The sequence below is a fragment of the Rissa tridactyla genome, chromosome 5 (assembly GCF_028500815.1).
Source record: "Rissa tridactyla isolate bRisTri1 chromosome 5, bRisTri1.patW.cur.20221130, whole genome shotgun sequence".
Lineage (NCBI taxonomy): Eukaryota > Metazoa > Chordata > Aves > Charadriiformes > Laridae > Rissa > Rissa tridactyla.
Window position 1 is genome coordinate 45,644,946 of NC_071470.1, and position 22,394 is coordinate 45,667,339.

A 22,394-nucleotide genomic window follows, 5' to 3' on the forward strand; every position below is an offset into this window, starting at 1 on the left:
GTTAAAGAATTATCGCATATATAACAATCAATTAGAACTATTACATGTACACAAATCATACAGAAAGAAATCTAAGGTAGTAAAATTTTTTTTTATATTCTACTAACACAAGTGCAAATGGCCATGAAATACCTTAAAACTGCTTCAGTCTAAGATTTCTACTGCTCTCTCTTCATATTTATTCTTCCATTATCTACTATAAAATTTACAGCACAGTAGTCTACGTCTGTCACCGGAGTCAGTCTGAGCACTATTCCTCCCTAGAGATGGAAAAATGTAATAATCCAGATAATGCACACCAGGAGCAGCATCCTCCCCTATCGCCAGCAATGTTTCCTCCCTATCGGAGCAATGTTTCCTGAGACCACAGGCATATGGAACAAAGACTCTGGAAGTTACTCTTAGGCTATAAACTGCAGAATAGATTAGAGGACCCAAACTCAGCAGGAATCACAGAATGGTAGGGGTTGGAAGGGACCTTCAGACATCACCTAGTCCAACCCCCGCCAAAGCAGGTTCACCTGGAGCAGGCTGGACAGGAATGAATCCAGGTGGGTGCTAAGGTACTCCACAGGACTTAGCCGAAGCTGCAGGGGGGGAGTTCAGCAGGACCTAGTTTACCTGAGCCATTTCAGACATCCTTGCATTACAAGGGTACAAGTTAGTCCCAGGGAGATTCTGACTGGAGAAAAGAGGGAAATTTTTCACAATGAGAACAATCAGCCATTGGAATAATCTCCCCAGGGAAGTGGTGGATTCACCATCACTGGACGCTTTTAAGATTCATCTGGACAGGGTGTTGGGCTGTCTTGTCTAGACTGTGCTTTTGTCAAGAAAGATTGGACCAGATGATCCTTGGGGTCCCTTCCGACCTGGTATGCTACGATACCCAGAGCCCTGAAGGCTGATACGGTCAGAAAGACTGACTTAATCTTAAGGTAAAACCTCTTTATTTTTGCATACAGTGACTTAGGGGCAGGCTGCATGGATCCTCCGGTTTGAGAGAAAAAGGTTTGGGCTCCTTTGGGAAGACTTTTTGGAAGGTGAACCTTTCTTCTACAAGTTACTGTGTCAGACTCATGAGAAAACAAAGTTGACATCTTGAAAATTTCCAAGCAATACACACATCCTGGGAGGGTCTCAGAAAGGATGTTCCCGGTTTCCTGTACCGCCGGGCGTATCTGGGCAGAGACCAGAGGGCACGTAGGGCCGGCAGGAAGCCACCGGGCTGAGGCCAGGATAAGGCAAAGGAAGGCTGGCAAAGGAAAGAGCTGAGCCAACACAACAGCACCTTCCCAAAACGGGGGAGGGGTGTGTATGCGTGTGTGTGTTGAATAACAGGCGTTCACAGGCTTAAAATCTCCTCGCTCTCAAACCAGGATCGTCATATGGTAATATATGTAACAGGTATAGGAAGCTTTCAGGAGCATATAGGAATGGGTATATGCTTCCATACAGGAAGCATTAACTAAGCATGAGAAACAGGAGTGAGAAGCCACGCATGAGAAGCAGCAGTGAACAATCTGCTTTGCCAAATCAACACAAGTATTGCTCTTGGCAAACACAAGCCGGCACACAATCGATTAACATTCAGCATCCCCTTCCTCTCCAGTCATATTACGGTGTTAGTCACTTTCTGAACTTATTTCCTAAAATAAAAGTAACAACATTTAAGGAACTTACTGATTGGCACCTGAAATATTTTTGAGACTCGGGTAGGGTAAACACAAAGGATTATTTATTTTATTTTGGTAAGTACTTCTCATCCTAAAAGAAGTTCTTTCATGTGCAACATTTGACAAACAAATTTAGTTACAGCATTAATATTTAAAAGGAAATATTCTCAGCGCAATGCTGAAAGCATCTGAAGATTCAGCTTCATAATTTATTCAAAAAAATCTTAAAAGACCATGAACATATTTTCACTGCAAACAGCTGCTCTTAAGGCTATAGAGCTAAAATTTACTAGGATGCAAAACATGGCATATCACTACCTCAGATTTCAACAGTAAAGATCTAATTAATAGTATAATTTTAAAAAAGAAAACATTTATTTTATCAATTGCAAGATAAGAGGGCAATCTTTCTAAATCATTGCTTTCTACTTAGCCATAACGAAGTCCACCCTACTGAACAGAAAAATACCATTATATACAGAACATAAGAATCAGAAGAACAACGATTCTGAGCTTTGACTAAGACCTATTAAATTTGAAGAAAAACAATAACATGTAGATGACTTGGTTATGGATTACTAGTTTTGAGTAAACACTTGGGAGAGAACTAAAAGGCAAACAATTGAGGGAGAATGACTGATCCAATCTCTTGGTTTCAAGAAGAATTTCTGTTTATTTAATCCTTGACTTAACCCTACAGAATTCAAATTACGTCCATTTTATTTTGTTGTGGGGTTTTTTGAGCAGTACTTTAACATAACTTAACATTGCTACATTACATTCCTACATTGAGGTCAGAAATTCATGATTTACCACAATATCAGAAATCATGAAGTCAAACAATACTTGGTACCATTAAGTTAAATTCAAGAATTTAAGAACCTTACCCATTTCCACACCTGAAATTATCAATTAATTTCCTTCATAAATGTTTCTTCAAGTATATGCATTAACACAAAACCATTGTGTACATTCCACAGTACATGCTCATGTTTCTCAGTCTTGATAGGGACACGGGTTATTTTAACAATTACTGTGACATTGAACAGTTACACAGTTCTCAATACATCTGTGCCAAGACATATTTAAATGAGGTATTAATTGTAGATTAATTGAAGAAACCAGATAGTATGTTTTAAGATCACCAAGAACAGATTATTTTTTAAATTAAATTTAAAAGAATATTTTAGATGTTCTCCCAGCAAACACTTCAGAAAACCATTAACCCTCTCTGAACACAAACCATTCTGTTGATTCCATTATTGCAAACAAAACTTATCATGGGAGTCATACACTAGGTTGGCGATTACATAAATAAGCATTTCTCTGAAGTTTCTGAAGAGCTGTTTGGGGTTTTTTTTAATTTCCAGGAAATTCAGTGATCCTTTTCACAGCTATGAAAGTTTTGCTGAAAATCTTTGCAAAAATTTACTTCCAACTTATCTAGAGAGTAACTGTATGACTATGACTACATGCCACCTACAACTGTGTCTCTAGAGGTACTTGTTATTTTTATGTTAAAGTGAAGAATCTTTGGAATGAAAGGTATGAAAATCTATAGAAGACCTGAAGAACAAAGCTGATTTTACATCTTCTTCACCCTCACAGTATAAACCTAAATCCTGTCTCTAAGCAATCCTCGCTTCAGAAGAAATTCTGACAAACATACTTGACTGGCATACGCTATGCCTAAGTGTTCAGATACTTTGACATTTTTCACAAAAATAAACCTTTGCATTATTGCAATTACTGTCTAAATTGAACTGGGACCTTTTTATAATCTATCTTCTCCCACAGAAAAGCCTACAAGTTTATTCCACCTGAAGCAGACTAGATGCTACAGTTACCCTCACAACTGAACACAAGTTCAGTCTGTATCTGTATGGACAATGCTTTTCGCATTGTTTAAATGGCTACATTTGCATTTTTAGAAGCATCCCAAACAAACATTATTCTTCTTCTAGTAAACAGTACTTCATGTAGAAGTGGTCTCGCTGATTTGTTTATGATCATTTTGACAGAACAACATTTTGTTTACATTTCATTCCTATTTTTCAGAATAACAAACTGCTATACTTTGATATCAGAAGGACAAATCCTCCTCTGACATTGCAAGAACCGTAAGCATCAAGTGAAGGATGTAGACCTCCCCATTTTATTTTATTTCAGATTTTTTTTCCAGTTTATATTTAGAGGAGGCACACATAATGCGTGTGCTCAGAGCCCCAAGCGCTCTAAGGACCCTCTGGACCAGTTTCCCAGTAAGTGTCTCTAAACTCAAGCTGCTCCAAACGAAGAGCACAGAGCTTTACAACAAGAAGCCCCCTCAGAAGTATAACAACATAAAGAGTGTCACCAGTTCCACCTCCCCACCCTTCCCAGGACAGCCAGGAGAGAAAGCACTACCAAGAAGATGGCACCAGGTCTCTACAGGGTGGGGAAAAGAGAACGTGCCCCTCGAGTCAGGCCAGCACAGGCTGCTCACTGGGCGTTTCTTTCTCCCTGCCACTGAATATGTTCCAGATTTCGAAGCCAGCACATCTAAGAACTGTAAAATACAGCATCAAGAAGAAAAATCCCTCATGTTACAAGGTCCTAAATCTATAGCCTCGAAATTCTGATCCGCAAACATCACAGCTGCTGTTACACGTATGGCAAATCAGACAGACAGAAAGATGAGGTGAAGTGCTAGAGTCAGGAGCAGAAACCCCTTACCTCCAAGGTCCCACCATGGACATCTGCTGAAGAAGCCAGACTGGCTCTCCATGCTGAAGTTCGGGAAGATTTCCTCCCCCAAAATCACAAATTACAAACAAAATTAATGAAGCGCAAGCCTGCAGTGTTACCAGTCACTACACCTCTACATTGCTGACTAGGATCCTGACAAACTATGGCAACACATGTTGAGTCACTGTGCTGCATATTACTTGCTGAGTTTTCAAACACCAAATCTAGTATGTGGCAGAAAAAAAACCTGAAATTATTACAATTCAAACAAAAAAATTAGTTTTTCTGAAATCTACTGAGCGCTTCTTCAGACAAAACTTGACAATACGCAATAGCACGGGCGTTCAGCTATTAACGTCAAAACTCTCGGCAATTACACCTCCCATCAGCATCCATTCCAGTCTTACCTGGTAGATATCAGAAAGGCTGCTGCTTCCTGAGTCACTAGTGATGCTACATCCTGAGTGACTAGATGAAACGTGGGTCACCTGTGGGTGGAGACTGTCAGTAAGGTGCAGCTTTGTGAAATCTGCAGGAAGCTATAGGTGGAGCAGAAAAAGCATCATTACAATTTGAGGTAGATACACAGCAAAATTAATTCAAATCATTTATGTCATACTTTACTCTCTGCCAGTACCAAGTGTATTAAATAAAACCACTGGGGCTTGAGAATGCAGCATAAAAGTTTGAGTTTTGCAGGATTTTTAATTCACGCAGAGGTCAGCAAAATACCACCAAATTGCTACAGATGGGAGAGATTTTTAAAAAAAACATATATTCACACCAGTGAAGCAACAATCCTTATGCCAAAACTCTTCAGTATCTTGCTATGGGGTTTGGATCACATTAAAGCACATACGAACATTGTGCTAGTTTCAGTATCAATGGTTTCCCCCAGAATGGGATTAACAGTGAGTAAAGTCACATACTTTAAAAAAAAAAAACAAACAAAACCCACCAAACAACCACCACGTACTGCTCTGGATTCAGCTAACACTTTTGCTTCTGAAGTTGACAAAGTACATTACAGACAAGTAAAATCCAAGGCACCAAACTATCTGTTATACTTGAAGTCAAACGGTATGATGGCAAATAGGAAATGTGGGAAGACTGACACAACTGCAAAGAGCTACAACCCTGAAATGAGTCTGCTCACACGTGGTGCTGAGGAACGAATCGAGACAGTATGTTTAATCTTTTAACAACCATCTACCAAGACCTGTGATGTATATTTTTATGACTGTTTTGTGCACACAGCTCCCATGAAATTCTGTAAGAAGTGTAAAATACTGCCAGACTGCAGAAAGTGAACTGTGATAACGGAAAATTTTTGCTTTCTGAAAAAGTATCTAAATACAATTTCAGGAACAAATTACTCCTCTCCCTAAGAAGCTTGTATCCCTCCGCTAGTTAATAAAAATACGTTAATGTATCAATTTTGGTACGCAATAAATGCCTCAATTATTAAACAAACAAACAACTTTGCTCTTTTGTTTGTTTTCTTTTTTTTGTTGTTGTTGTTTCAAGGTAGATACTCTCTATGGAGGTGTATTTGTGCTTTGTACTGAGAACGTCATATACAGTGTGTCCATCCCGTGTCAGTTATGAATACTACACCTTGACACCATTCTCCCCGGATGGTAATGAAAATAAGCGCTCATTCAGCATTAAGACATAATAAAGTCAATCACTATAAAAGGTTATGAAACAAGTAATCTGCAAGTCACAAGAAAGTGTGATTGAGAAAAGGATTAGCTACATACATTTAAAGGTACTGAATGATTTTACTGCTGTTTGCCTGTTTATGGAACATGCCCTGAAAGAACCTTGGCTTTAGGATTTGTGGTGGAAGCACTTACTTAGACTGACCTGTAGTTCTTATTCTAACACACCTGAAAGGGATTTCTTCCTTACCATAATATGACTGCATCCAGTGATAGCAAAAATGTCTACATTTTAAACAATTATTTCTCAATATTTTACCTGGAAGAGTAATAATAATCCTAAAAATTAATAATCCTAAAAAGCTTCAGTAAGCCCAGAGCTAGAGTTGATCTTCATATACCAATCAACAAAGAAAGGGCAATTAACAAAAGCAATACTCTAATACATACAGCCACGGATGCTGCCTGCAGAAAAATCTAATTAAGCTCACCACTGCTGATTATATACCAGGAGGAGAAAATACAGTATGACGGAGGGCATTAGTTATAATATCTGTTGTCTCTGCTACTTCTCTTTTCAATCTGTAAATTTGAATTAGCACCAAACTGAACAGTATTTACTGATAATCAGGCCATTATATCCATTTTTGATCATGATTAGAACTATTATACAAATAAGGATACACTCCATAGGTAAAATATATAGTAAGTGAGCCACTATAGCTTTTGCTATGTGTCAATGAATATTCCTAAAAATACAATCTCTTAGAATTAAAGGAGTTCAGGTTTATTTCCATGTAGAAATCCTACATATTATTTTAAGATACACGCACAAATCATCTAAGATTCATATATTTTATGATAACTCAAAGTTACAATATTTTGAGAGCTTCACATTTTATAAAGGAATAACCATTTCAATCCCAAATAAGTATTAACCCCATAGGGAGGTGCATGTCAACACAGTCTTCCGCCCAGCCAAACACGTTCAATTTTTCATAGCACCCTGCAAATATCTCCACATCATTAACAAGTGCATTTCTTTTTTACCAGTGCAATAACAATTCTTAAGAACCTTACATCAAAGCAAATGCTGGCAGTATGTTACAAAATAAAATCAATCTCTGCTTAACATAATGACTGCACTTAGTGTTTTAAATGAACAGCAAGGAATTATGTTTTGTTCCTACACGAGCAATAGGAAGAGGTAGGGGATTCCACAATAACTGATGAAATACACTGCAAATAAAAGCAAGACTTTTGAATTTTTTTGGCTGTAGACAATGAGCTGAATGTTTGGTGATTACTGGTTTTAGAATAACTCCTCAAGTCAAAGCCGTGCTGCACGAGAGCTGGACTTGCCAAGCGGTGACAGCAGAAGATCAGAAGCAGGCATTTTACTTCGGGCGACCTAACTAGTCACTTTGATCCTAATCAAATAGGACTATTCACAAGCAGAAAGCACATGCTCACATCTTTGCAGAATACTACATCTCTGTGCTACATGCCCCAGAGCGGCATCCACTTCGACTGCCCCATCCCCAAAGAAGTTAAGGTGAGACATTATGCGAGGAAGGAAAAAAAACCCAAACCAAAAACAAACCAAAAATTAAATAAGCTGAAACATTTACATTGTGAGCTCAATGAAAAGTGCATGTGAGAAATACATGAATTTCTATCTTAGTCACACATTGCTATTTAAAATATTTTATGCACAGAGTTGTACACAATGGGGGGGAAAAAGTAAAGCACTGAAGACAATGAAAAAATCACATGCGCTTATGTCTTCTACATATGAGGCTACAGCTGTCACTCCTGGAGCACAGTGTTTGGTAAATGGTTTTCGCCAAGCAGAGCAAGAATAAAATGCAATGTTCAACCACCTCAGTAGTGCCAGCAACCAGCGTAGAGCTGTCTGCCCCAGACCAGGCTGTTTACATCTGATTTCCTACTTGCAGTGAAAAATCATTAGAAAACAGCATCACGAAACTGTGCTATTATATCCAGTGAAAAAATGGCTAGGAACATCAATTCTGCTTTTGGGAAACATAAGCCAGTTAACTTCACTGCAACAGGTGTATTTGCTGCGCTAGTGAATAACAATTGATCATGAAATTTTTAAGCACACAGTGCTTGTATTCAGCTATCGCTCCATTCAACAGTTTAGTATTGACTTAGGTATTTAGTATCACAGTAAAAATAAAGGTTTTCATGTAACGTTAAAGCACGTACAGACTAGATACATAACACATGCCTTATCCTCCAGACCATGCAGCAACATGGGAAAGTCTAAGGACATAATACCCTTTGCCTCAGTAACATCAGCTATAACAAACTAAAGACACCACAAATGGCATCAGAACCAAAGCGACATTTTTATCTTGTTTTGCATTTTCATTAAATGATGGCTAGTTTTAAGGTGTCATTCAAAGTAATAAGAAACAAAAGCAACTTGTATGTTTTCCATAACAAGCACTTGTTTTTCTGTGACAACACTTAAACTACAGCTTTGCTGATGCAACAGCAACTACAATATTTCTTAGCTTTGTTACTGAACACTTGGAGTCCAAGCATGCAAATGAACTAGGCGACAGAAAAAAACATGGCAGGGTAATTTAGAAAAATAAATGCATGAGTCGTTCTTAAGTAAACAGAGTTTCATTACACTACATTAAACAATTAACAGTCATCAAAGGGGTCAGATAACTCATAACCTATTTTCAGGACAAACTCCGTAAGTGAGAAAATGTTAAGGTTGAATACGCATAGAACTAATGAAGTATGACATAACAGGGGAAAAAAGCTTTTAATATAAAACACGAGCAATAAAACAGTTAACGTTGAAGCCTTAATCTTCATTTGACAGAGGTCAAAACATTATTTTATAAATATGTATATAGCACTTAATAAGTGTGCACATGTGCGTATATATGCACATTTAAACAGTTTACACACACATCAAGAAACCAGAGGAAAAACAGCACATCTGGGAACTCCATGCTTTTATTTCTTGAAAGCCATAAAACAAATGAAAACTTAAAACAATCATGTGAAACTATCTTAAGGACAAAGTGGTATCTCCATTTTGAACTGTACAATACCTTAAACCCTATCACATCTTCCTATCTTAAAAGCAGCATTTCATTACTTCCACCCTCAAAGTGAGTCACCGCTTTATGCATGCAAAGCTAACAATTACTTTGCTCTGAATATGTTCCTCCTACTTTAAGAACATCATGATTTTCTCCTACCCTCCAGCGTGCCCTTCTGTATGACAAAAGGCAATGAGTATATGTGCTACTTCTGGGACTGTGCTGGGCTTCTCCTCTTTCTCAGTCTCTTGGCCAAATGCTTGAGCTCCGCTACATTCTGTGCAACTTCTACTCAAGAAAGCACTGGGCTCATCCGACTAATGCAGTATTTATTTTTAAAAAATTTAATATATTTTCAGAATATTTACTAGGCAAGAAATTAAAATCTTCAGATTTTAATAATAAAAAAGCATGAAAACAGCAAGAGTGAAAAGATATCAAAATCCTTTCTTCATTTTAAATAGCATTCCTCTGTTTTTTCATTGCAGGGTATTTTTGGTTTTGTTTTGGTTTTATTTTTTATAAATGCGCTTATATGTGAAAATAACAAATATAAATGCACCAATGGGAAAGATATACACACAAATATAATTCTAAAATACAAGAGGAACGCTGGCTGGAGAGCTCCAATATACCATTCATTTTAGGGCAAACATATCAGTAAGCATTTTATGAACAAGGTCTTCTACTGAAGGCCAGTCAGCACTTTATGAAAGATCTATAAAACCTGCAAAGTGACTGAAGTACATATGCAGAAAGATGGAATTTAAGAGAGCAAAAGGTATAACATTCTATTATGCAATTGCTGATGAATGATCCTATAGGTAATTAGGTGCCTCTGAGATAGGCCGAGCAACTATGGTAGACAATAAGACAACACAAAATATCACCTTTATAAACTATTTCCACTTTCTGCAATTAAAGAAACACAAGCAAACACTGATTCTTCAGCCTCTGAACACACGCATCTCTGTGCTTATTCTGTAGTACCTCTTTACGAATAAAATATAATAAAGGCCACCTTAATACAAAAAAAATACCAAAACAAACAAACCTTAAAACACTACAACGTTGTTTATTTCTTCTATAGATGATGAATTTAGTCCCACTTATCTAAATAAGTAAATTGCAAAGTTATTTTAGTATTCTGTATCTTTTTGTAAAGAACAACAGCAGCCAAACAAAATAAATACTATGCCTTAGTCCTTCCCATTTTTTCCCCACCAAGATAGAAATTCTAAAATGTTTACTGCACTACAAGAGTCTAGATTACCAACCCAGTATTCTTCAGTATCCTATCAATTCATTAACATTTTATCCCACTGTTTTATGTAAATGTTCATTTTTATATTAGATGTTTATAAGTCTGCTGTATGTGTTTTAAGGATGTACCCAGATTTATGGTACTTAATGACTGAAGGAAGAAATACTTCTAGTAATGGTGTATATTCATCAACATGCTATTTCAACATAATTCTTTCACTAACCAAGAGAGACATCAAGGAAAACATTTTTATGGTTCAGTGATTTAAAACACAGCAGTCAATGTAAGTAATTACAGAATAATAAAGTAATTTCTATCGATTCTGTCTACAGACATGATGCAGGCTGACATGTCCAGTGCAGAGTTAAATCTAAAATAAAAGTTTAAACTATATACAGTTCAAATTAGGACGCAATTCCCATGGAAGCAGGATTTCCTTCTATTTAGGGGTGGGATGGAAAACATTAAGATGTTTCTGTGTATTTTCTCTGAAAACTTCACTGGGAGTTAAACAAAAACCTTCCGACTTGAATTATGTCTTCTGTGTATCATTCACTTCATACAATAGTATCTCATGTATTTTGAATCTCTACATTTTCCTCAAATAGGCATCTTTATGTGAAACTGTGGCTCAAAGTGTTCTTCATCTTGAGTACAACACAAGACACAACCCATGCTCTGAAAATACTGCCTTTGGGTACTGATGCTGTTAAGCAGTTGTTTATATACAAAGCCCACAGCAGAGCACCTCTAACAAAAACAATAAGCATTATAAGGATCTTTTCTGCCAAGCTCTTCGTATTGCCCTGCGCTGGTACTTTGCTATAGGTAGCCCCCCATAAAACTACTCAGAGGTTTAAGCTAATACAACATGATCTGCTGGTCTCGAAGAGAGAGCGAGACCGAGCAAGTGCACAGGAACTTCATTTTGTTTCCCTTGCAAAACACACAGAGACTGCCACTTCCTATACACCTCGTACCTCTCAGCAGCTAATCCTATGAGCGTTCAATGCACTGAACATAATTATCCTTTGCTTGAAGGATTATTGACTTCTGCATAGGGACAGAGGTGGTGAAACGTAAATGGGTATCTGGGGAATGGAGAAAAGCTCTCAGGGACAACTCCTTCCAAAGAAAAAGTACGAAATGCACCACTGACAGGCGCCCTCGCCACCCCCCCTTCTTATTTAACGTAACTACCTTAGCTGTTGTAGGACCAGAACTCTTAATATTTGCTTTTTCTTTTGACCGTATTTGTGTCACTAATTCAAGGCAGTGCCTTATATTCAAAAGTGCCTTCTTCAGGAAACCTGGCATAAACAATATTCCTTCTGCACACACATGTCAATTTATGGGCAACATAAATTGTTAAAAAAAATGTTAAAAAAATGATGTTAAAAATGTTAAAAAAAAAAAGGGAAAATTGCATCATGCAGCTATTTACAGTGAGTGTAAACCAAGAATACATAAGTAAAAAAAATGCAGAATGGATTTGAACTAAATCATACTAAATTGCACTAAATCATACTGAACTAAAACATACTGAATTTTCCAAAGCTCTTCTCAGGGTTCTGAAATTCTGAACTCAAACCATATTTAAAATGAACAGCAAGCAATATGCAAGATTAGAGTATTTTTATTTAGAAGCTTATTCAGAAGTCTTTCTCAGCCAGAAAATGCCTGGTAAAAGTGCAACTTCTTCGCTGGACAACAAAGGATAATTTAGTGCTTTTGAAATACAGTATCTGTGGTGGGTTTAAAGTTAGAGCAGGTCTGCTCCAGGGATCAAAATAAAGAGATTGTTCTACAACTGTTCTGCCTGTGGATATACACTTAAGTAGCAAAACTCTCTGGCAACCTCAACCACATGGAGAAACGTGGTCTTCCCCTCTTACACTTCAGTCATTTCACCTCACCTAACATTACTGACGAAGTGGTGCTGTTTGCATGGGAGAGGCTGATTTTACAGAGCACACCATTTCTCAGACATTTTTTTCCCCCATCTCCTTCACAGAAGAGATCCACGTCTCTGTCTGTACCTTCCATTTAATTGCCGTGAGATTTTTCTTTTGTCCTATCTTCTAAATTTTTTCCCAAACAGTGCAGTGGAAGTGAACCCTTGAAGAACTGAGTACGAAGGCTTTTCAGGTCTTCCTCCTCTTTTTTCACCAGCGGGATCTGGTATTTTATATGATTGGCTTGGTTTGCTTTACAAATGTCTATGATCCAGATCCGATCCCATCCTTGAACAGCAGTTCAAAGTGTGAAAAGCAAAATCTCTTCGAGTATAGTATGCCCGCACCTTTATATCGCTCTTGGTAGCACCCACTGCCTCAACCCAGCACTGATGGAGCCGGCACGGCCCAGGCCCGCACACAAACTTCCCTAAAACACTGAATAAAATTGGGAAGGGAATTCACATTGTGGAAATCTACATAACAAGAACTGACAACTAGGGACAGGCACTCCACGACGGTTGCAGCTTCAGCTGAAGGAAAGACTGTTCTGAGGCATCTCAATTGACTTCTGAAATCTCTCTAGGGTAGGAGCGTAGAAAACCGAGCTCAACCACTGAATTTCTGTAAAAGCTCCCCATTATTTAGTAGCAGTAGACATGGAGGACAAAATATTAATAAAGCCCGGCTTTGCAGAGATCTCTCTCTTGGGAATAACTGATTTTCATACTAACATAATGCATGTTCCAGTTGGTGTTTTTCCCACAGTTAGATTATTTCTAAATACTTCCTCTTGTGGCTGTTTGCGTGTTTAATACACTGAGAACTACTGCTGGGCTGGAAACTAAATGGCCTACTTTGGGGACTTTTGAAGACCTATAAGGTTAAATTTTGAACTCTTTGGCCTGTTACAAGTCACTGTGGGAGAGGAAGGAACAGAGAACCTGGTCACAAACTTTGCTTCCACAGGAAATCAGACAAAAGATTTATGCCTAAGGATGTAAAAGCAAGAAAAGCCCAAGAACATTTTATGCGGGCACATACTTTTACAGGAAATGTTAATTCAAACATTTTCAAGCAAGATGTTCTAAATACTGCAGGACATTTTAAGTAAGCTCATGTACACCTTGTACAGAGAGTCATTTTGGGTCTAAAGCAGTGGACGTAGGGGGCCGCTAAAGAGCAATTACACCAGCAGGGGTAAAACCAACAGCACCCGCAGCCAGATTTTATTGTCAGCTTCAAAGCACCACTCAGGATTGAAAACCACTATAGACAAGTAAAGGGTCTAGCCCAAAGGTGAAAACATCTATCCTGGGCACGTTTTAAACGATTAAAGCAAAGACCTCCAATATGTATACATTTCAAGCGTTGAAGCCTCCATCAGCAGGGTGTTCTTACAGCACGTGTTGCTTTTCTTGTTTTATACAAATCATAGAATATTTCCTTTCATGATTACAGCACTCTACCCACTCTACCTAAGCTTGGTTAAGCTTTTCAAAACACTCATGAAGGGACATCTCAGTTTTGAACTGCAGCTGTTTAATCTGAACGACTGCAGTTCACTGCTGAACTACAGCACTGAACTAACTTACAATAGCAAAAGAAATCAAAGCGAATTGATTCTAGAGTAAAGAAAAAAAAATTAAGGGCTACCCAAATAATTATGTACAGAAAAATGATAGATACCAGAAAGATCTTAAAATTCCCCTCTTTCCAAGTGGGGAAAAAACCAAAAGTGCTCGTAAAACCTGCTGGTAACACAGTGCAAAGAGACACTCTTGGTACAAGAAATGAGCAGGACAGTCTTGTGTGAGAGTAGGATGACTCCTACTTGGAGTAAGAGAAATAAAATACAGTATAAGAAGACATGAGATCATGCACTTGGAGACAAAACCCAAGAATCTAGGAACTCATCTGTGAGAAATGACTGTGAAAAGAGTTTCAGCGTATCGGCTAATCAGAAGGTGACTGAACTGTTAAGGTGACGCAACAGAAGGAGAACCCAGTAAGATCACAGCATGCATCATCCAGAAATACAGAAGTTCTGGGCTCTTCTCCGTGGCCCCAGGAGAGACCTAATTTTGAAATGTAGCACACATTCCCAGCTGCATGTTTGCAATAAAGGCGGACTTAAAGCCATACACATACATAGATTCAGAGAAGAACCACCAGGTTATCAGAAGAAAAACTAGTATTTGAGAAAATGCAAGAGGAGCATGGTTTATTCAGCCCAAGCTGAGCGAGGGTACGATCACTATCTAGAAATAGGAAGGAGGGAAAAGAAATATTTCCAGTAAAAGGCAATGCAGGTGGCAAAGCCTAACGAGCAGGAAGTTGAAAGAAGGTTGCTACCTAATGAACCACAGAGATTCTCAAAACCAGGCTCGACAGGAGCTGTGGTAGAGAAGGCTTTCAAACCAAAGCTAGACAAAGTTATGGACGTGCTGTGCAATAGTGTGTAATGGCAGTGACCCAGAAAATCCCTTCCAGATCCATGTCACTCCTCCAAGCAGAAAAATCTGAAGCCAGCCTGTGTTTTTATGTAGTTATTACTCAGAAGCAGACTAACCAAAGGAGGAAAAAAAAGACAAAACTCAACATTATTACCATCATAACATTTGAGATTTTCTTACTGGTACCTTCTTAGTAAAGACTTAAGTATTCTGTACACTTCCAAGGAAAATGTTTTTAAAAGATATAGATATGTAGGAAGATGCTGTGCACAGATGCAAAAACTGGAGATTTCCATTTGTAAACTGAGTCTTACCTCTATAAAATACCAAATTATTTGAAAGAAATTTGATGAAAACTTAAATAGAGACATGACAATTCACAAGTAATTAAACGAAATTATTTTGGTTTTATGTTTGATGTCTGCAGCCATGTCAATGCCACCCTGGCAGTTTTAACTATGGGATTATCTTTGCTTTGTAGTATCAAGGAATAGCTCATGAGAAAAGTGGGTTGGCTTCCTTTTTTCCTAATGCAATGACTGTGCTTTTCAGTAACTTAAGCAATAGGAGAGAAGCATGCATAATTCTTCTGCTAACGACTGGCTCCAAATAAGAAATCAAGCACCGTGACTACCTTTTTTTCTGTGTGCTTGCTCTACAGTGGAAGTTTCCTCTATTTTCATGCACATTTTTGATTCACCTCAAACAAAAAAAACCCTGAGGAACTGCAATATTACAAGATGCGCATCTCAACACACAAGTGGACATCAAAGCACTTGCTAAACCTTGTTTTTAAGAATATTCTGATTGTAGCAGTCTTTAATAGAAAGCAAAAACGTGTATTACCATAATCACTGGTTTGAGATTGCTAATTGCATAATAGCAAGCATTTCAAAACAATGATACAAAATTTTAAAAAAATGCCGGTCAAAACAATGAGCAAATAATTTTACTTAAAAACAGGTATTTTAGTCTTAAAATAAGGTGAATTTTAAAATAAAGGTTACTTAAAAACATCTTAAAGTTTATAGATAATACTTCTGAGACCAATGCACAGAGAATAAAAAGGTGTCATATTTGCATTATAGTGTAATACAGGTAACGTCTTGCTGTTTTTCTGAATAATGTAAAAACAGTATAGCAACAAGACACCTCAAAATATTTTTAAATGACAAGCATTTCCCTTTATACATGACTAACGTTGCAAAATCTTAAAATAGTACGATTTTACCTTATCCATGATTTTTTTAATGCTATACTAACATGACTACTCAAACAGCTTTATTACTTATATTATGAGTTTTGACAGTGGAACTGTACTCATGCGGTGGCAATATAACGACACTGAACATTGCTGTAACGCTCCCAGCTTTGCTTGTTAAATTTTTTTTTTCATTTTCCCTCATTTGGTAGCCAAAGAAAATTAATGAAATTCTTTCACACTGACACAAGCTTTTAAAACCGTATGTGGTATCATGCATTCCCAATACCTCCAGAGTTTCTATTCTGTCACACAGAACAAGATTCCAACTTCCTTGAACTACTACGAATATTTACTAGTTTGGGCAAAAGATCTACATGTGTGTGCTCACTGTGATCATTGGCAGGGAAAAAGTAAAGGATCATTTTTCTTCTTTTCATCAGCACGTTTAGTGAGTGCGAAGACATTCCCTAAATTCTGGAGCACGGTGCAGCAATAACTGTGCAAAGCCATTTAAAATTATTTACACAGATCAACACAGAAGCATCTTTTATATTAGTAATATCTCCATTAAATTTTGGAGCAACCTGCAGAGCTTTTCTTTATCGTCTAAGTGGTAGTTATTCACAACTGTAATATTAAATGCTAAGTTCAAGTAGCCCTCTCCTTTTTAGAAATAAATAAGTAAATAAATAAAAATGACCTAATTTTTACAAAGGTCCACAACAGCATATTAACAAAATAAGCAAACAAGAAGGCCCCACATGGAGCCCGCTAAAACCAAGGCTGCTTTAGAGCAAAGAGACATTGTCAATTGAAGCACCGTGCTATTCTGCTTAAAATGCTGACATTCAGATGTGGCTTCCAGAAATTTACCTATTCATGTCTGTGCAGGTGTGCACACAGAGTTTAAATCACCCTTTATACTCCTGCCTTAAGCCAACAGCATACTAAAAAACACAATCCACGTAGCAGCTTCTATATTCTATGGACACCATGAAATATTTTAATGGTGTTTATTTAGGAAGAGATTTTAAATCAGAGATTGCCAAGCTGCAGAAAAATAAGCAGCACAGAAATCAGCGGGAAATACCAGGACCAATAACTGAATCCCATTCTACAAATAAAATTAGTGAAGTTCATCTTTTTTTCCTCCCACCTACCAGAAGATAAACTATAGAGACCCAGGATGTTTGCATGTGCATCACCTACTGCACTAGGTCACCTTGCAGTCACCAGAAAACTTGAGTGTCAAATCTTCACTGCTGATTCGTGACAGTGCCAGAATGGTCTTTGTTGTAACACCCCGTGGTGCAAGAGATTAAGAAGGTTACTTTCTTTTATAAAAGTGGTAGACATTTTAGTCATTTACTGCATTAAAACATGTTATCTCTGCATGCTTAACTGAATAAAACCCCAGCTGGAACACTGAACCTGCACTTAAAAAAAAAAAAATCATATTACTCTAACTCAGGAATGCCTAAATTTAGTTTTCCCTGGGTACCATCATCACAGAAAGAATAGCAATGTACAATACTAATGGAAGTGGCAGGTGTAGGAGTGACATTTAACTGTCTAAACAACCTCTTCCTTCAACAGGAAAGAGGTAGATAACTAGATTTTCTGTATACTACTGCTGACATGCATGCCACTGTTTGTGAAACTAAGATCTAGTATCCGTTTATTTAGGAATAGCAGCTGTATTCGGGGATCTTGGAAACTCTCTGCTAAATGGAAATTTCTGAAATCCTTTGCTCTGAAATGCAGGAGATCTCTCATCTTCTCGCAAAACCAAAAAAAAAACCAACCCACCACAAAACCCAAGATTATCAACTAAAAGAACCTACTGTTTTCAAAACGAGCAAAATTAAACAGGACAGAAACTCCTGGAGTCAGACCACAGAAAATGTTTGCAGAAGTCATACACCAACGAGCAAGGAGAGGTACACCTAGCATACAGACCTACAGTTATTAACAGAAACTAACACCGTTTTCATTTTAGTTTGCTTTTTATTCTGCTCTTACAGCTGTTAACAGCTTCACTTTCAAAAGAATTATTATGAGTCTTCTCACTTGCCTTAAAAAAATTCAGTGGACCACCATTTCCAGATGCGGAGTTAATTATTTAAGTAGGACACTTTACAAAGGCTCCGAAATCCATAAATTCATGCATTTTCCTTTTACTCATGGTTCCTTAAAAGTGAGGACAACAGGAAAAAAAACGATCCTTCTACATTATTTTTGGATATTTCAAACAAAATCCCTCTACAGTCAGATCCTTATTCAAAGGACAAAAAACCTAGCTGAAAATCCACCGGTGATGTGGGTCAAAACTGAAAAGGCAAGCGTGCCAGGGAGACACATCCAAGTCTGACATCTGGCTCTTTCCTGAGCAATCTAGAAGAGTAAAGAGCTCCTGCCTGCCAAGCATTTGGAAGGTGGTTTTTTTTTTTCCTAGCTTGTTATCAGGAATACATTAAGATTTAGAGGTCAAGCTGTACCTTGATCAGTGAAGCAGCAGAGGCAGAAAATGTACAATGCAAGTTTTGAAGAACCTTTAGTTGCTTACGTATAAGGAAAAAAAACCAAACAAATCAAGAGCACAAAAAAAAAATATAAAAATGTATGTGTTAAAACAAGAACAGCGCTGACGGTTCAGCAAACCTAGGATATAGCTAACCAAGAAATAATTCCCACAATTCAGTTTAGATTTCCCACAATCTAGAATGATTAGTTTTTTCAACCGCAACCAAATACATCCAGTTTTCAGGTACCGTGTCCTTCATCGCTCCACTTTCAAGCCACCGATCCCACTACCAATATTAAATCCATGGTCCAGTTCTGCAGCCATATTCTCTTTTTCAGGCCTCACCATGCCCTTTCAAATCATCCCACGTTAGACCTTCCTGACACTCATGTAACTCCTACAGCATTCGGTAGGTTGGCAGGCGCGCAGCAGCAGACAGGCATTTAGGAAACAATGCTATGGATGGAGTCCTATGAGCACAACCCAGCTCTCATTCTCCTGGCTCTGCAGGAATAACAGCAGCACAGAACAGTAAAAAGCCTATTTTTAACTATAAAGCAAGCCAACACAACTAAATACACAAAGGGAGCAGACCTGCAAAATAGCACAACGTCATTTTTATGAAATCATTCTTCAGAGAAGGAAAAAAAAAAAAAAACAAAACAAAAACCCAGCTTTAATCCATTTTTCTTACTTGCAAAGTCACAGTTTGGAGTCGGGCTGTAAAGTAATAAATCCTACGCAGTCAGTGCGTCCAAATGACCCAGTGCACAGCGCCTAGGCTTGTCAGCAAGCAAGCTGACAGGCTGCAGCCAGATAAAATGAGGCAATATTTATAGATTGAGTGAAAGAAATCACAGGTTGAGGAATTTGACCGCTGGGCTGTTGTCCGGGTTTACAATGTGGTTCCTCCCTGGCTGTCCATATCCCTCTGAAGATCAGGTAACTGCAGTTACCAAGAGGACACATTACTGGTACCAAACGTCAGCAACGTTTTCACTTGGTCACCAACCAACCCTGGGACAGTTGGAATAAGTAGGACAGGTAGAAGTTACAAGGATTGCATGCGGCTACATGTTACCATTGCCACAGCATCTGTTAGCTTATTAACAGATACTAAATGCAGCTATAATGTAATACTTTGCACTTCTTTGCATCCTAACTCACACGCCTGCTTCTCCTTTATTTTGAAAAGCAATTGGCTCTTGATTCAAGTCAAGAAGCCAGGGCTGAAAGAGAAGGTTGGTACTAAACCAGTTTTCATATTCCCAGTCCAAAGGAGAAGTGTCATCGCCATTACAAGCTGCAAATGCCATGGAGGTGTGCATATATTTGAGTGTGAAGAGTCACAACCATCTTCATATTCAAGGCAAAATTCTCACATTTTGTCAAATGGTTCAGAGCTTTCTGTTGTCATTTACTATAGTCACTAAACTGGAACTCAGAAGACACGTAACGAAAAATCAGAAAGCCTCTCTGAACTAAAGGAGGGGCACTCACACTCCCACCCACCATCTAGCACAAGGACCACAAAGCACAGGAGCTATTGATATTTGTAGCAGATCAAATTATTTGATGCCTTTTTACGGTGCTCTAGACAAGCTTTGGTAGGAATAGCATATTGTAGGGGATATTAACTTGACTGCCTGTAACACGGGCCTCGGTAAAGGCTAACACACTAGCCAGTCCAAGCTGTGAGATCTAGCAGGCTACTCTCCATTTCAGAAAATCCTCTTTCACTTTTCATGAAAAGGGAAGTAAAATGCTGGATTTTGTGCTCCAACATTTGCAATGGAGACCATGGACCACAAAAAGACTGATGCCCTTATTTTTAGCTTTTTGACCAGCTTAAGGTTTAGGCCAAGCGGAGAACGCCAGATTAACTAAATACTATGAGGCTGGTTCGTGGTAGCAAGCTTCACATTTGCAGTGAGTGCAACCCAAACAGACAGATGAAGCCTTTTGGCCAAAGGCTGGACCCACATTCTTCCACACTACTATACTGCACTAATCTAATAACCAAGTCCAGCATCACAAGCGTAAATTACAAACACCACTTACACAAAATTTCATACTGTCTTCCAGTTCTTTCAAACGCAACTGGTTGTGATCCTTCCTCTTTTTCAAGCAAACAAACAAACAATTAGGCAATAGCTCATCTCCACCCCTGTATCTCAGATGTATTAGGGACTAAGCAGCACTATTTGGGTCAGGTGCTATGTTGCCATGTTAACATAAGGCTATTTACTGTCAAACATCACCCACAGAAAAGCACTGCAATCTGTTGTCCTTCATTTGCCCTTCTAGTACCCCCATGCACACACGAGTTTAGGAAGGAATGACAAACACTCCTATAAATTCCAGCTCTCGGGCATAGGATCAGCTTTCACAAGCAACCCACCGAGCAGAGACCCCTTCAGTACAGTTTATTCTTCCTGTGGTTCTCAGCTGAATCATCACCATCTCAAAATGAACAGCAAAAAAAGACTACTGGCAAGCTGACAAAACTGGAAGAACCACCAACTATCCAGTACTGGGATATCGGACGAGTGCCAGTTACATTTCAGTAACAGATTGAGGGATTAAGCACGCAGAGGTTAGAATCCTAAAAAATCTGCAAACCTGCAGAGGTCATCCCACACTTCTCAGACTACAGCTACCAGACTCTTTTAAATACAACATTGAAAATGAAGTGTGGCAGGTACAAGGTTCTTTGGTCAAGGGTAAATCTTGAGACATTAATATTTCATTTTTCTCAAATCCTTAACATTAACTATACTTATCACGTAGGGTCTTCACAGTCAGTAGTACTTCTCATCCATTGGCAATAAAGAACACGGGAAACACTGCTTCAGTATTTTCCTCACCTTCACGAACTCCCTAAATACTCTACTTTCAAGGTGTTTTTTTCTTTCCAGTAATGTTACTTCAATGAATTTTTAAATTTAGAGAATACTAACAAGAATGCATCAATTCAAGTGAAAAGAATTAATAGACTGGCTATATATCTGCTGTTGCAACTAAGATATCAAAAATCAAAATCAGACTTTAATAAAATAATCCTGAGATCCTGAAAATCTTGTATTTATTTCAGCCAGACAAAAATCACACCACTGTGTATTCCTGAAAGGGTTAGCAAAATTAGTTCAGCTTTTCAAACATCAAGGATGCTGTTAAGGACTAATTTGTAGTAATAATTTGAAGCCTAGTATACGCCAAGGAATAAAAAAATATCTCAGAGAGCTGAAGGAAAACAAATTTTAAATAAGCTTAAAATAATTATACTTAAGAGTTTCCAGCATCAACATCATTCATTATCCCAGAGAGCTGATGGTCTGAACACAATTCAAATATTCATCCAATTCTATTTTAGAAATTAGAAATCATGGTTCCTAATGCTTGTATTGTTAAATCACGTACAGTTATTTTTGATATTTCATTGATTTGCAGACAACCTGTAACGCTATCAAGTACAGATTGTATTTTACAGTATTTTGCAGATGAGCTTCATGTCGTCTCAGCAGCAGATACAGAACACTTTCCTTGCTTTTGCATACTGGAGTAGTACCAGCAGGGGCAATCACAACTGCAAAAATAAATAACACAACTGACAGCAGTTTCCAATCCTCTTATAAGCTACATATTTCTTTGCATACCACTATCTGAGATTCCCTGCCTTAGATAATTAAGCATTAAATTTCCAAAAAGCTAATCTACTTCATCTTGTTGCAATATTTTTCCCGGTCCATTTGCTAAACTTAAACTGTTAAGTTTACGTCACTTGTGTTTAAGTACAAGCACAAGTACCACTGTTTAAAACTCTTCAACCAGT

General features: G+C 38.0%; 1 protein-coding gene across 9 annotated transcripts in view; it reads right to left on the reverse strand.

The window, feature by feature from the left end:
* Positions 1–22,394, reverse strand: part of RAPGEF2 (Rap guanine nucleotide exchange factor 2) — a 195,102-nt gene that overhangs the window by 44,391 nt on the left and 128,317 nt on the right. For all 9 annotated transcript variants that reach the window (XM_054204343.1, XM_054204349.1, XM_054204342.1 and 6 more), the window contains one exon: positions 4,811–4,942. In XM_054204343.1, the coding sequence (XP_054060318.1) occupies positions 4,811–4,942 (132 nt within the window). The remainder of the gene's footprint in view (positions 1–4,810; positions 4,943–22,394) is intronic.